The 12457-nt window shown below is 40.2% G+C and overlaps 1 protein-coding gene across 4 annotated transcripts in view; it reads right to left on the bottom strand.

Moving 5' to 3' along the window:
* FERMT1 (FERM domain containing kindlin 1) overlaps positions 1 to 12457 on the bottom strand; it is a 40182-nt gene that overhangs the window by 8795 nt on the left and 18930 nt on the right. For all 4 annotated transcript variants that reach the window (XM_043544074.1, XM_037896169.2, XM_037896167.2 and 1 more), the window contains exons 8-11: positions 6460 to 6591; positions 6251 to 6300; positions 3049 to 3173; positions 1048 to 1154 (exon numbers count right to left, since the gene is read on the bottom strand). In XM_043544074.1, the coding sequence (XP_043400009.1) occupies positions 1048 to 1154; positions 3049 to 3173; positions 6251 to 6300; positions 6460 to 6591 (414 nt within the window). The remainder of the gene's footprint in view (positions 1 to 1047; positions 1155 to 3048; positions 3174 to 6250; positions 6301 to 6459; positions 6592 to 12457) is intronic.

The raw sequence follows: 12457 nt of genomic DNA, 5'->3' as shown, positions 1-12457 counted from the left end.
CTGCAATAAAAACCCAATCGTTTGCAATTACTGGCCAAATTCTTGCTGTTTGTTGCTCACAAGCAGTTCGTTATGATCATTCAACACCCAAAATTCAAGCTGTGTCGATTAGTTTCGTTTGGACACATAAATCACATGTATCAGTGCTGCTCTCTGATTGAGTTAGTGTAACGCAGAATCAGCTTCCCAGGAGACGATTAACTTCGCGAGTTCCAAAGCGGCTTCCCTGGAATATTCTGATGTTTATTTGAAATCAGCTGTTAATATTCCGGCTTGGTATAACATTCACACAGGGCCTGACTTCGAGAAATGCCTAGCATCTGTAGTTCCCACTGGCTTCAGTAGCAACTGTGGGTGCTCAGCATATCTGACCCACAGGCATAAACAGAGCAGAAGCAAATTCAATATTTTATCCAAGTGAATATTTGTGGGAAACCATTTGATACATTCTCCTGGCTCCAGCAGTGGCTACTGAGCCTAGTGAGTAAAATAAAATGCTTTGGAATAGAGCTGGGGGGTGGCGGGGGGAGATATTGTCCATGGAACTTTTTTTTGTTACCAGAATGAAAATTTTCACAAAGAATCTTCATTTGGGTCAACATGACAAATTTCAGTACAATAAAATTCAAAAAATGTGTGTGTGTAAATCACTTATTTTTCGACTATCCTTCCCGCTGCTTGTTTTTCCAGTGGGAAAATGTGAGGGGGAAAAAAAGAAAAAAAAAAAGTGTCTGAAAATTTCAAAACAAAACATTTTCATTATTTTGAAATTTTTCACTGTTCGCGTACTTGTTTCAAATGGCTCTGCATGTGACGACATGAATGAACTCCGTTTTCTTGTTACTTTATCCCCTCTACCAGCCCACAGCCCATTCGCCTGTTTTGTCCACTTGTGGCATCCTGTCTGACGTAGATTGTGAGATCTCTGTGGCATCTTTATTTATCCGTACAGGGTCTATCACAGGGGCTGTTCTGTGACTTGCCTTCCTAGGAGATGCCATAATAAACATCCAGAATGAGGAATGTGCTTTATGTCTCATTACTCACATTATCGCATCTCAAATACACTTCATTCATGCCATCAGCAACAGGAACGAGTAATTTAATTCCAAATTTTCTCCCGGCTACATTTACATCCGGTACAACTTCACATCCTAAATGACAGAGGGACAAAAGGAAATGAAGGATACATGTATTTAGTTCCTGCTCCGACGTTAACTATTATCGCCATGGAAAGGCTGTGTTTAAATGAATGTTTCTGAGTATGTTTCCAGTATGGGCTGGATGAATGCACTATAAGGTGGGTAGAAAGTTGGCTAGATTGTCAGGCTCAACGGGTAGTGATCAATGGCTCCATGTCTAGTTGGCAGCCGGTGTCAAGTGGAGTGCCCCAGGGGTCGGTCCTGGGGCCGGTTTTGTTCAATATCTTCATAAATGATCCGGAGGATGGTGTGGATTGCACTCTCAGCAAATTTGCGGATGATACTAAACTGGGAGGAGTGGTAGATACGCTGGAGGGCAGGGATAGGATACAGAGGGACCTAGACAAATTGGAGGATTGGGCCAAAAGAAACCTGATGAGGTTCAATAAGGATAAGTGCAGGGTCCTGCACTTAGGACGGAAGAGCCCAATGCACAGCTACAGACTAGGGACCGAATGGCTAGGCAGCAGTTCTGCGGAAAAGGACCTAGGGGTTACAGGGGACGAGAAGCTGGATATGAGTCAGCAGTGTGCCCTTGTTGCCAAGAAGGCCAATGGCATTTTGGGATGTATAAGTAGGGGCATAGTGAGCAGATCGAGGGACATGATCGTTCCCCTCTATTCGACATTGGTGAGGCCTCATCTGGAGTACTGTGTCCAGTTTTGGGCCCCACACTACAAGAAGGATGTGGATAAATTGGAGAGAGTCCAGCGAAGGGCAACAAAAATGATTAGGGGTCTGGAACACATGACTTATGAGGAGAGGCTGAGGGAACTGGGAATGTTTAGTCTACGGAAGAGAAGAATGAGGGGGGATTTGATAGCTGCTTTCAACTACCTGAGAGGTGGTTCCAGAGAGGATGGTTCTAGACTATTCTCAGTGGTAGAAGAAGACAGGACAAGGAGTAATGGTCTCAAGTTGCAGTGGGGGAGGTTTAGGTTGGATATTAGGAAAAACTTTTTCACTAGGAGAGTGGTGAAACACTGGAATGCGTTACCCAGGGAGGTGGTAGAATCTCCTTCCTTGGAAGTTTTTAAGGTCAGGCTTGACAAAGCCCTGGCTGGGATGATTTGATTGGGGATTGGTCCTGCTTTGAGCAGGGGGTTGGACTAGATGACCTCCTGAGGTCCCTTCCAACCCTGATAGTCTATGATTCTATGATCTGTGGGCAAGATTTTCAAACATTAGCCCAAAGCAAGGCATCTAAATGACTGGTCTAATTTGCAAAAGTGCTGAGCACCTGTAGCGCTAAGAGCATGATGTTTAAGTCAACACACAAGGATGTCTGAAATTCTCGACATGGATCTGAGCATTATAATGGAGACATGTTTAGTGGAATAGGGTAACATTTCCAAAAGCACCTAACTGATTTACGAGGCTAAGGCCCATTTTCAAAAGTGACTAGTTTTGAAAATGGGTCTTTGGCACTTTTTGGAATTTTACCCCAAATCCTCTATTACCAGTTTACTTTCCCCCCCCAAGGACAGGGGTGAGAATTTGCCTTAAACATACAGTATAAATATTTGGAAACAGAAGTGTCACAAAGAGAGGGTCTGATCTTCATCTTCTCTCAACTTCCACTGAGTTCAGTGGCCCTCAGCACTTTGCAAGTCAGGCCAGATAGGCTCGGAACACCTCCTTTGGGGCTAACACCATTTGGCTGGGCCTCTTTCTGCAGGTAAAGCCTGTATGATCAGTCCCCAAACAGGCCAATATCTGTAAACAGCTGTAGGATTAAGTGCTACCATATTTATCTTTTAGTATACAATTTACAGTGTATTCTAGATTAATTTTTCCATACTATGAATGAAAGAGTAAATATGGTAAAGGAAAATCAAATGCCTACCTTTTAGGTTTAGCTTCTCAATGGGTTCCCCCTGCCCAGCTTCCTTGTTTTTAAAATAAGATACTGAAGTGTCTTTAAAGACAAACCAATACTGCTTGAAGGCTTTTAGCATTAGCTTCTTGGGCCTACAAATAAAGAGGATGTGAATCAGTTTTATGGCTTATATTGCAACCTACAAATCACTGGGCCATAGACTGCTCTCAGATACACCAGTATAGACCCAGAGTAGCTCCACCAAGGTCATTCATTTACTGACTTGAGAGGAGTTACTCATGATTTGCACTTTTGTAAGTGAGAGACGGCTCAATCCCCATTGTCCAGAACAAACTCCAAGCTACCCTGAAATCCAGGTATGTTTATACCCAGAATATTGATTAAGGTCCATCTTTAAGTTTTACATTAATAAAACAGTATCAGTCTCTTCTAAAAAGGCTAAATGAGGTTTTGTCTGATAAATACACTACTGCTAATACAACATATACGTTAATTCTGATGCTCCAGATGGTTTCCGAGGCCTTGTCTTTATTACGAAAGTTGCATCAGTTTGACTAAATTGATCTTTACTTAGATTGTACGATCTCTGGGGCAGGGACTGTCTTGTTGTTCAGTGTTTGTACAGTGCCTAGCACAATAGGATCCTGGTCCTTAACTAGGGCTCCTATGCATTATAATAATACAAATAATAAATAATAATAATTTTAAATCCGTCTAGAAGAACTGCTGTAAACCCCTCATGGACACACACTTAAACCGGTTTGACTCTGGCTTTAATCAGTTTCATTTAATTGAGTACTTTGCCAATGCAAGCTAAACCTCTTAAACCAGTTTAAATGCATCTGCCTTAGGGAGGAGTTGCAATTGTTTAATTAACCGAGTAACATTTTCTCCAGGACTATCCACAACTTGGGTGCGATTCTCGTCTTGTTTATATTGGTCTAAATCAGGAGTAACTTTACTGATAATACACTAGCAAGAGGAGGATCAAACCTAATATGTTTGAAGAGACATAATCACTATGTTAAGTTAAAAACATAATCTGCTTAAAATACTGTTGACTTCAGTAGTGAAACCCTTCATGTCCCAATACCAAAGTTATGATCAATCTTTAAGAATTACAGAACAGTACTGTCCATTTAGTACTGGAGCTGATTGGAAAATGAGCATTTTTCCATCTAGAAAATTTTGACATCAAAAATCCAAAAAACTTTTTGGCAATGGATAATATTTGGTTTTCATTTTTCTGATGGGAAAAACCCCAAACCACAAAAGCAAAACCAATAAACATTTCAGAGGAAAGCGGACACCAGCTGTGAAAATTTTTGTTTAGTCAAAAACCCAATTTAAAAAAAAAAAAAAAAAAAAAGAAGTTTGGACAGAAATTTTTCAACCAGCCCTACTTATTACTCATTTAAAAAACAAAACAAAAAAAAACCATAGTTCAGTAGTTCTTGGGCCAGATGCGAGTGAACTACCCAATATTATCTGGTTTCAGAGTAACAGCCGTGTTAGTCTGTATTTGCAAAAAGAAAAGGAGTGCTTGTGGCACCTTAGAGACTAACCAATTTATTTGAGCATAAGCTTTCGTGAGCTACAGCTCACTTCATCGGATGCTCAAATAAATTGGTTAGTCTCTAAGGTGCACAAGTACTCTTTTTCTTTTTGCCAATATTATCTATCACTCATACAAATGCAAAGATTGTTTTCCCCAGTATGTTGCAATGACACACAGTGATTCAACATGATGCATGTGAATGCATCTGTCGGTGCAAACGTGTTTGGGTTTGCAAAACAGTGTATTTAGTGTGCAAAGCAAGTATTAGTAACAACACTACTAGCCTTTTAAAGGAATGTTTTACGTCTAATCTGATTTTCATATATACTTTGAAATGCCTGTGTGATTTATAACATTCTTAATGGTTAAAAATAATCACTGAATGCTGTCTAAAGATAACCGTCTTGTTGGGAGGGGGTGGGGGTGGGGAACAAACAATCCATTCCTAAAACTAAGGAACTGATAGCACTTAAAAGGGTTCAGTTCTCTTTCATCTTAACACACCTTGGAAGCGTCATGACTGCTGAATTGATTTCTTTACTGGCAACTTTCATATGCAAATATGACAGCTATATATTGCAGATTTATTTGAGCCATTTAGCAAGCGAGGTCAGTTCAATATGATTTGTCAAGAGAATGAAACTGATAAATAATCCCACAATAGAAGGCTTCGTTTCTCTAAAAATTGGGTCCGTTTTGAAAGAACAAATGTTACAGTCTTGCAGTTACTGTGATGTGATTCAGTACAACAGTCTACGCATGATCATTTGTAATGTGATGATAGAATTGTACTTTTTGGACTGTTTCTTGTGCAGGTTACAGGCTATTAGGCTTGGCAGAATTCAATTTAAAAAAATAATTTTGACAGACATTTTTAAGCTTATTTTCCGATTTTAATCAACTTAAATTTTCACAGCTGTGGGGACCTATTGGGGTTCAGATGATGGGGAGGTCAGACATTAATTATTTAATGACAATAGATGTTGAGATTAAAAATGTTTAAGTTTTATCATCATTAACACAAATTGTCCACATCACATGTCAAAATATATAAAGTAAATAGCCTTAATTCAAACTCTAAAAACTTCTCAAGTAGCATTTTTCTTACTTTGCCTATCTGCAAACTTTATGATCAACAGAAATAATTTTTCATCTGTTTGTGTATGTATGGTGAAATCGAACTTTACCAATAAAAAAAAAAAATCGAACCCTTTGAAGGCTAGGTATGAAAGACCTGATTCACCAAAGCATTACTCCAATTTCAAACTGGTATAACTCCATTTGAAATCATTTAAATCTGGCCCCACATTTGTGTTACTGTTTCTAACCAGCTGTAATATTTCAGTATTTATTGTTAAAAATATTAGAAAGAAATGCAAGATTTTGAGGAGGACTTTCCCCCTTAAGTTATAAATTTTTGGAGACAAAAAATAATAAAAAAAATTCAGATTGGAAGAAAAAAAAAAAGTGAAAAATTTGATTTAGGAAAAAAAGGCAATTTTTTTTGTCAAAAGAAGTTTTGATGGAGAATTTTCAGAGAACTCCGATTATAATTATTAATAATAATTAATAATTAAAAGGCAACAAAACGGAAGGAATCTTTACATGCATAGCTTTTTTTTTTGGTTTAATATTTATGTATTTACTCACCTAAATAGCCTGAGATTATCTGCAAGTTTCGGTATGTCTGTAATGTCCTCCTAAGGATAATCAAGGATACATTCTATTACAACACACTTCCTAAACTGCTGTCACACCCTTCAGGTCCTGCTTTCTTACCAGAGTTCTCAGGAGATAAAGCTAAGGGATTTGATTCAGTGACTTCAGTGGGAGCGAGCACGGGACCCCAAATGACATACCAAAGTGTTATCCATTTTTCCACCTTCTAGCGTTACTTCCAGATTGGAAAGCGCAGCTTCCACTTCATCTACTTCAGATTCATTTGTGAAGTCTTGTGCCTCTGATGATAACGATAACTTGCTTAAGTGATACTGTAATAAAATATAGAGAGTTGGATTGAAAGGCCTAGTTTATTTCAAACGTACTGTCAATATCACTAGCTACCTGTAAGCAAAGACTCTGAAAAGAATGCAATCCATTTTCTAGGGTGGGGTCCACCTGGTGTGGGCCTCCATAGTGAGGAATTAGGATGGAATTTCCATTGACTGTAAACAATAGGGTAAATACAATAGGATTTCTAATGCAATTATTGTTAAAAAGCTTGTACGGCGATTGCCACTGGTGACATTCCACTCTTGGATAATTCTGCATTCCGTCAGGGTGCCTCCCGCCGGCTAACAATCTCACCCCTGGCCCCGCAAACGTTTCTAAAAGATGTTCTGGTTCAAACAGGAATTATGCTGGGGAAGTTCTATGGCCAGTTGTGATGGGGGTAAGCAAGGCCCAATTACCCACCTAGGCTACACCTGGAGGAGGACCCAGAGAGCAAGGAGGACTAATTAAAGAGGAGGCTCCGCTGGACAGGAACAAGGGGAGCCTATATAAAGCCCATAGCTGAGAGCAGAAGGGGGTGGGGCCAGGGTGATGGAGGATTCCCTGACCCCAAATGAAGTCACTCTGGAAACTGAAGAAGAGTCTATTAGAGAGGGAGAATGGATACAAAGGGGTTGTCTACACTTACACAGCTGCAGCGCTTAGTGAAGATGCTACCTACACTAGGGGTATAGATTTTCCCCTGAGCGACGTAGTTGTACTGATATAAGTTTGTAGTGCAGGCCAGGGCAAAGCAGGGGAAAGAAAAGAATAGAAGCAGAATCAGATGATGATAGCAGCAAAAAAGCAAAGCTGGAGGAAGGAAATAAACCAAAATGTTCTCTTGGTAAGATCCCTAGCCAAAGAAATAACATTACACAATATTAACCCTATGAAAGTAGCTGCTTGGATTTAAAAAAAAGTGTAGGGGATACTGTAAGAGCTAGGAAGCTGTGGGATGGTGATCTTCTAGTTGAATGTAAAAGCAAAGAGCAAGCTGATAAACTGCTAAAAACTAAAATGCTAGGGAAAGTTAAAATAAGTTGCCAGCTACCAAAGTATTTGACTGAAATAAAGGGTGTAACAGATGGCGTGCTAATAGAGCTGACCAGTGATGAGATAACCAAAAGCATAGGAGAAGATAAAGTATTAGTCACTTCCTTACTAATGAGTAAACGAGAAGAAAGCAAGGCATCAACAGCTGTACCGATTACATTCAAGGGAGCAACTACACCTGGGAAAGTAACATTAGGTTTTCAGATACTGAGAACTCAGCCATATAACCCCCGCTCTTAAGGTGTTATCAGAGCCAATGGTATGGGCATGTAGCGGCTGTTTGTAAAGGGAAAACAAGACGTGGTAAATGTGGGGGAAAGCATTCCTATGAAAACTGCTAAGAGACGAGACAGAGGTCATGGGTCGTAACTGTGGTGGTAACAACAGTCTGGCATACGGAGGGTGTATTGCGGCAAGCTAAAGAGATACAAAAAAGACAAAAACTGTCAATAACATATGTGAAAACTGGAAGGAGACTTTCAAAGCAGCACGTGGAGAAGAAAAAAAGAGACAATCAGCACAGGAAAAGGGGACCCGCAGACAGAGCCTTGTTCTATAAAGAATATGATAAACGCCGCATAAGGAATAGGTTTTCCCAATTACCTACCAGCAGTGAAAAAAGAAAGGTTTATTGCATTTGTGATAGAAGTGATGGACTATATATGACAAACGGGGGGAATCAGAAAAAATGAAAATTAACAGAAGGGCAATGGAGAAATACTTGTATATTAGCAACTTGTCAATGGACCACATTTGTTCAATTTTGAATGAAGTTAATGGTGAAATATGACTAGTATGGGGATCTCAGTCTTTTGTTGGAACGCACACAGCCTGACAGCACATGGTCAAGAACGAAAAGAAAATATCCTGGAAATGAGAGCTAAACCAGATGTCATATGTACCCAGGAAACGTGGCTGAAAAGCTTGCCTTTAAAATTCCAGGGTATCTTGCCATTTGGCAAGACCAAAAACGAGGAAGAGGAGGAGGTGTTTTGTACTTTCATAAGGAAAAGATTAAACGACAAAGCAGTCGAGAATGAAGAAGCAAGCCGACCGTACAATACTGCGGAGATCCCAATGCAGAAGAGTAATATTTCTTTAAGGATTTATACTATTTATAATTTGTGGCAAATTAGGAAGTTCAGAGCTACAAGAGATAGTGAAGAATGCTAAAAGACCATATGTTATATGCAGTGACCTAAACAGTCATCATAAATTGTGGGGAAGTAAGACAACTGGTAAACATGGTACATGCTTAGAAAAGTTCATTGATGAAAACAATCTAGTAGTTTTAAAACAATGGCACCCCAGCTAGATTTAATGCAGCAGGTAGTAGTTTTTCCTAATTACATCTGGGAATTATAACAGCAAGTATTGAAAGTAAATGCAACTGAGAAGTATATATGGAAGAAGGAATGGGGAGTGACCATTTCCCTATACTTATTACTTTTCAAGGGCAAAGTAAGGTGGAAGACAATGGAAAGTGACCCACCTGGAATTTTAAGAAAGCTAACTGGGAGCTATTTACAAATAAATGTACTGAATTTGTGAATAATCATTGGGTGAGTGATGACAGAGAATTTCAGTGATAATGTAACAAAGGGATTAATGGCAGCAACTACGGTAACCATACCTAGGATATTTAAGTACCCCAAAACTAAAAAATAAAACTAAAAATCATTTTCCATGGTGGAATGAGGAATGCAAAGTGGCAGTTAAAGAAAGAAACAAATCCTATAAAAAAGCAAAAAATACAATGAATAATGAAGATCTACTGAAGTATAAAAGAAGTAAGGCAATAGCACAAAGAATTATAAAAAACAAAAATCAAAGAAAGGGTTGGAGTAAGTACTGTGGGTGGATAAACTAAGATCCCAAGACATCAGAAATATACAGGCAAATTAGAAGAATGAATGGAATTCAGACTAAGGCTATGTCTACATGACATCATTTACAGCTGTGCCACTGTAGCACTTCTGGAGAAGATGCTCTAAGCCGACGAAAGAGAGCTCTCCCATTGGCTTAATAATTCCTGCCTCCGCGAAAGGCAGTAGCCACGTTGGCAGGAGCTCTCATATCCTGTCTGGGTAAAATTATGGAGCGAATGGAAGATTGGATGCCTACTTGGAACACAATGGCATTACAGAGATGGTGCAGAGCGTTTTACAAAAGGAAGATGCACCACTGAGCACACTACACAATTAGAAACCGTAACACAAAATAGTATGAGATACAGGGGTCTTTATTTTTGAGTAGAAGGACCATACAGGTCAGAGTTGGGAAGTTATGTCGAATATATTGAATATTAACACTTCCCTGCAGTGTACCATTTTTATCAGCCTACGTGCTGGGGTAGCTGTCACTCTATTCACCCTGCTCTGTGGATTAGGAGCAGGAATATTGAGGTGGCAGAAGAGAGACTCAAAGTGTTGAGAGACCTCTGGCTGGGGAAATGCATGGGATTTCAAGTTCTCCATTGCTAAAACCAAAGGATTGTTTTTTAGAAAAAGGAATGTAAACAGTATCTGTATGGAGAACACATGTAGTTAAAAGGTTCAAATTCTGAGGGGTAATATTTGATACTAAATTACTTTGGAAAGATCATATAAACTATGTTAAAGATAAAAGTACAGGAAGGATTAATCTGTTTACAAGGCTTCAGAGTAGCAGCTGTGTTAGTCTGTATCCGTAAAAAGAAAAGGAGTACTTGTGGCACCTTAGAGACTAGTCTTTACAAGGCTTGCTGAGACTAACTGGGGGTGGATAAGAAAACACTGCTGATGGCATATAGAGCCTTAATCATACCAGTTATGGACTATGGCCGCCAAGCTTTTGGGGCAGCACTAAAATCAGATCTTAAAAGATTAGATTTAACGCAAGCCCAGACACTACAAATGGTGTGTGGTGCATTTATAACAACACCTTTGTGTGCACTACAGAGAGCTGCAAGTGAAATGCCAGTTACACTGTGAATGAAACTACTGGACCTAACTTTCTGGGCCAACGTTAACGGGAACTGCAACGATGAAAGTGCTAAACAAATTTATGAGCACTGTTGGGAATTTGATAGGCAAACTATACCCTGCCATGTTAGACAGCCACGTGCCGTTTGAGATGAAGTGTGGAGGCAGGAATTGAAAGACAAGGAAAAGCCGAATAAAATCAAAACTCTCAGTCATGGGAAAATAAGTTATGGATGGAAAGTCACATGTCCAAACATGGATATATATTTATTTTATAAACTTAAGGGTAAAAAAGAGGCAGTAGATGTTTAAAAATGCAGTATACCAGTATATAGATGAAAAGTGGAGTCGGTTTTGTCAAATATACGCAGATAGGTCCAAAAAAGAAACAAAAAAACCCAAAACAAACCCAAAACGGGAAGAGTAGTGACGGCATATTATATACCAAAATTGGGCATCAGTACATCTAAAAGAATATCTGACTACTTGGCTGTCACGCAGAGGTGGATTAAAGGTCTCCTGGGGCCCTGGGTTGGAGCAAGCAGGGGGGCCCCAGCACTGGAACCGTGGCCTGCCCCACCCTTTCTGCTGCAGCCCCACTCCTGTTCTACCCATGGCTCCACCGCATTCCACCCTTTCCCACCCCCCCCCGAGGCCTTGCCCCGTTCCACCCATGGCCCCAACCCATTCTCCCCCTTGCACCTCCCCAACTGCGGCCCCAGGACTGGAGAAACTCTGTGCCGCAACGGGGAGAGCTCCTCCAGCCTCATGGCCGTGGGGGGGGGGGGGGAAAAGAGAGATTTTTCCGGTAGTCCCAAATCGGCCAGAGCCCCTGGGCATGGACCCCGTGCGATAATCTGCCACAGCTGAACGAGTAGCAATAAATTAGATCTGGGATGTATGCCCAGCAGCAGTGGTAATTTTTTTCTGATTCAATCTCAGGCTTTATGGCAATAAAAAAGGGCATCTCAGTACGTAGAAGTGATTTAATCAATTAAGTTATATTTCTAATAACAGAGTCAGTACAGATGGGGATACGTGTAGCATTAGCTTGGACCCCAGTGCATATTGTGATAACAGAACGAAATGGCGGACAAAGCAGCTAAAAATGCTGTAAGAAATGGAAGGATTGACATAGAAACACACTTGGGGAAACCTGGTACAGAAAAACGTAAAAGACGAATGGCAAAAAAATTGGATTAATGAAAAAAGAGGCAGAAGATTTTTTGAATGGTGCCCTAGAGTTCTGACATACATCGTAATACAGGGCCTGGATTGGGCTACAGAAGTGCTTTTATTAAGAGTACAATTTGACCATTGTGGCTTAAACAGAAATCTTTTTTAAATAAAAAGTCACAGAGATGGACTATATTTACCTGAAGGTGGAAGAAACAATCCATCATATTTGATGGGTATGTCAGGGCTTTAATAAAGAAAGGGAAAGGCTTTTTGAGGAATTCAAACATATTAAGGCAAAAATAATTACATTATGTGATTTAGTAAAAGAATTGGGAAATGGGGTATTATTAAAGAGGCACTGTTACATTCCCTGAAAGACACCGGACAGAGCAAGAGGCTAAAAACCGCTAAGTGTTGAGGAGTTATACCATAACAAGGAGAAAAAGAAAAGAAAGAAAGCGGGGGACTGCAGTCCCTCTCAAGGTGAGAGACAGTAAGGTAGGAAGTAGCCCAGGGATACAGCAGTGAGGTTCGGGACTGTGCAGACCTTGACTGCTTGTTGTAGGGTCTTTAGGCTGGAACCCATGTAGAGAGCAGGCCTAGGTTCCCCTACCAGCCACTGAGCAGTGGCACCATTAAGGAGCGGTCAGAGGAAGGACTGCCTGGG

Source organism: Chelonia mydas, chromosome 3, assembly GCF_015237465.2.
Source record: "Chelonia mydas isolate rCheMyd1 chromosome 3, rCheMyd1.pri.v2, whole genome shotgun sequence".
NCBI classification, from domain to species: Eukaryota; Metazoa; Chordata; order Testudines; family Cheloniidae; genus Chelonia; species Chelonia mydas.
This window is presented reverse-complemented; position numbering and strand designations above follow the sequence as displayed.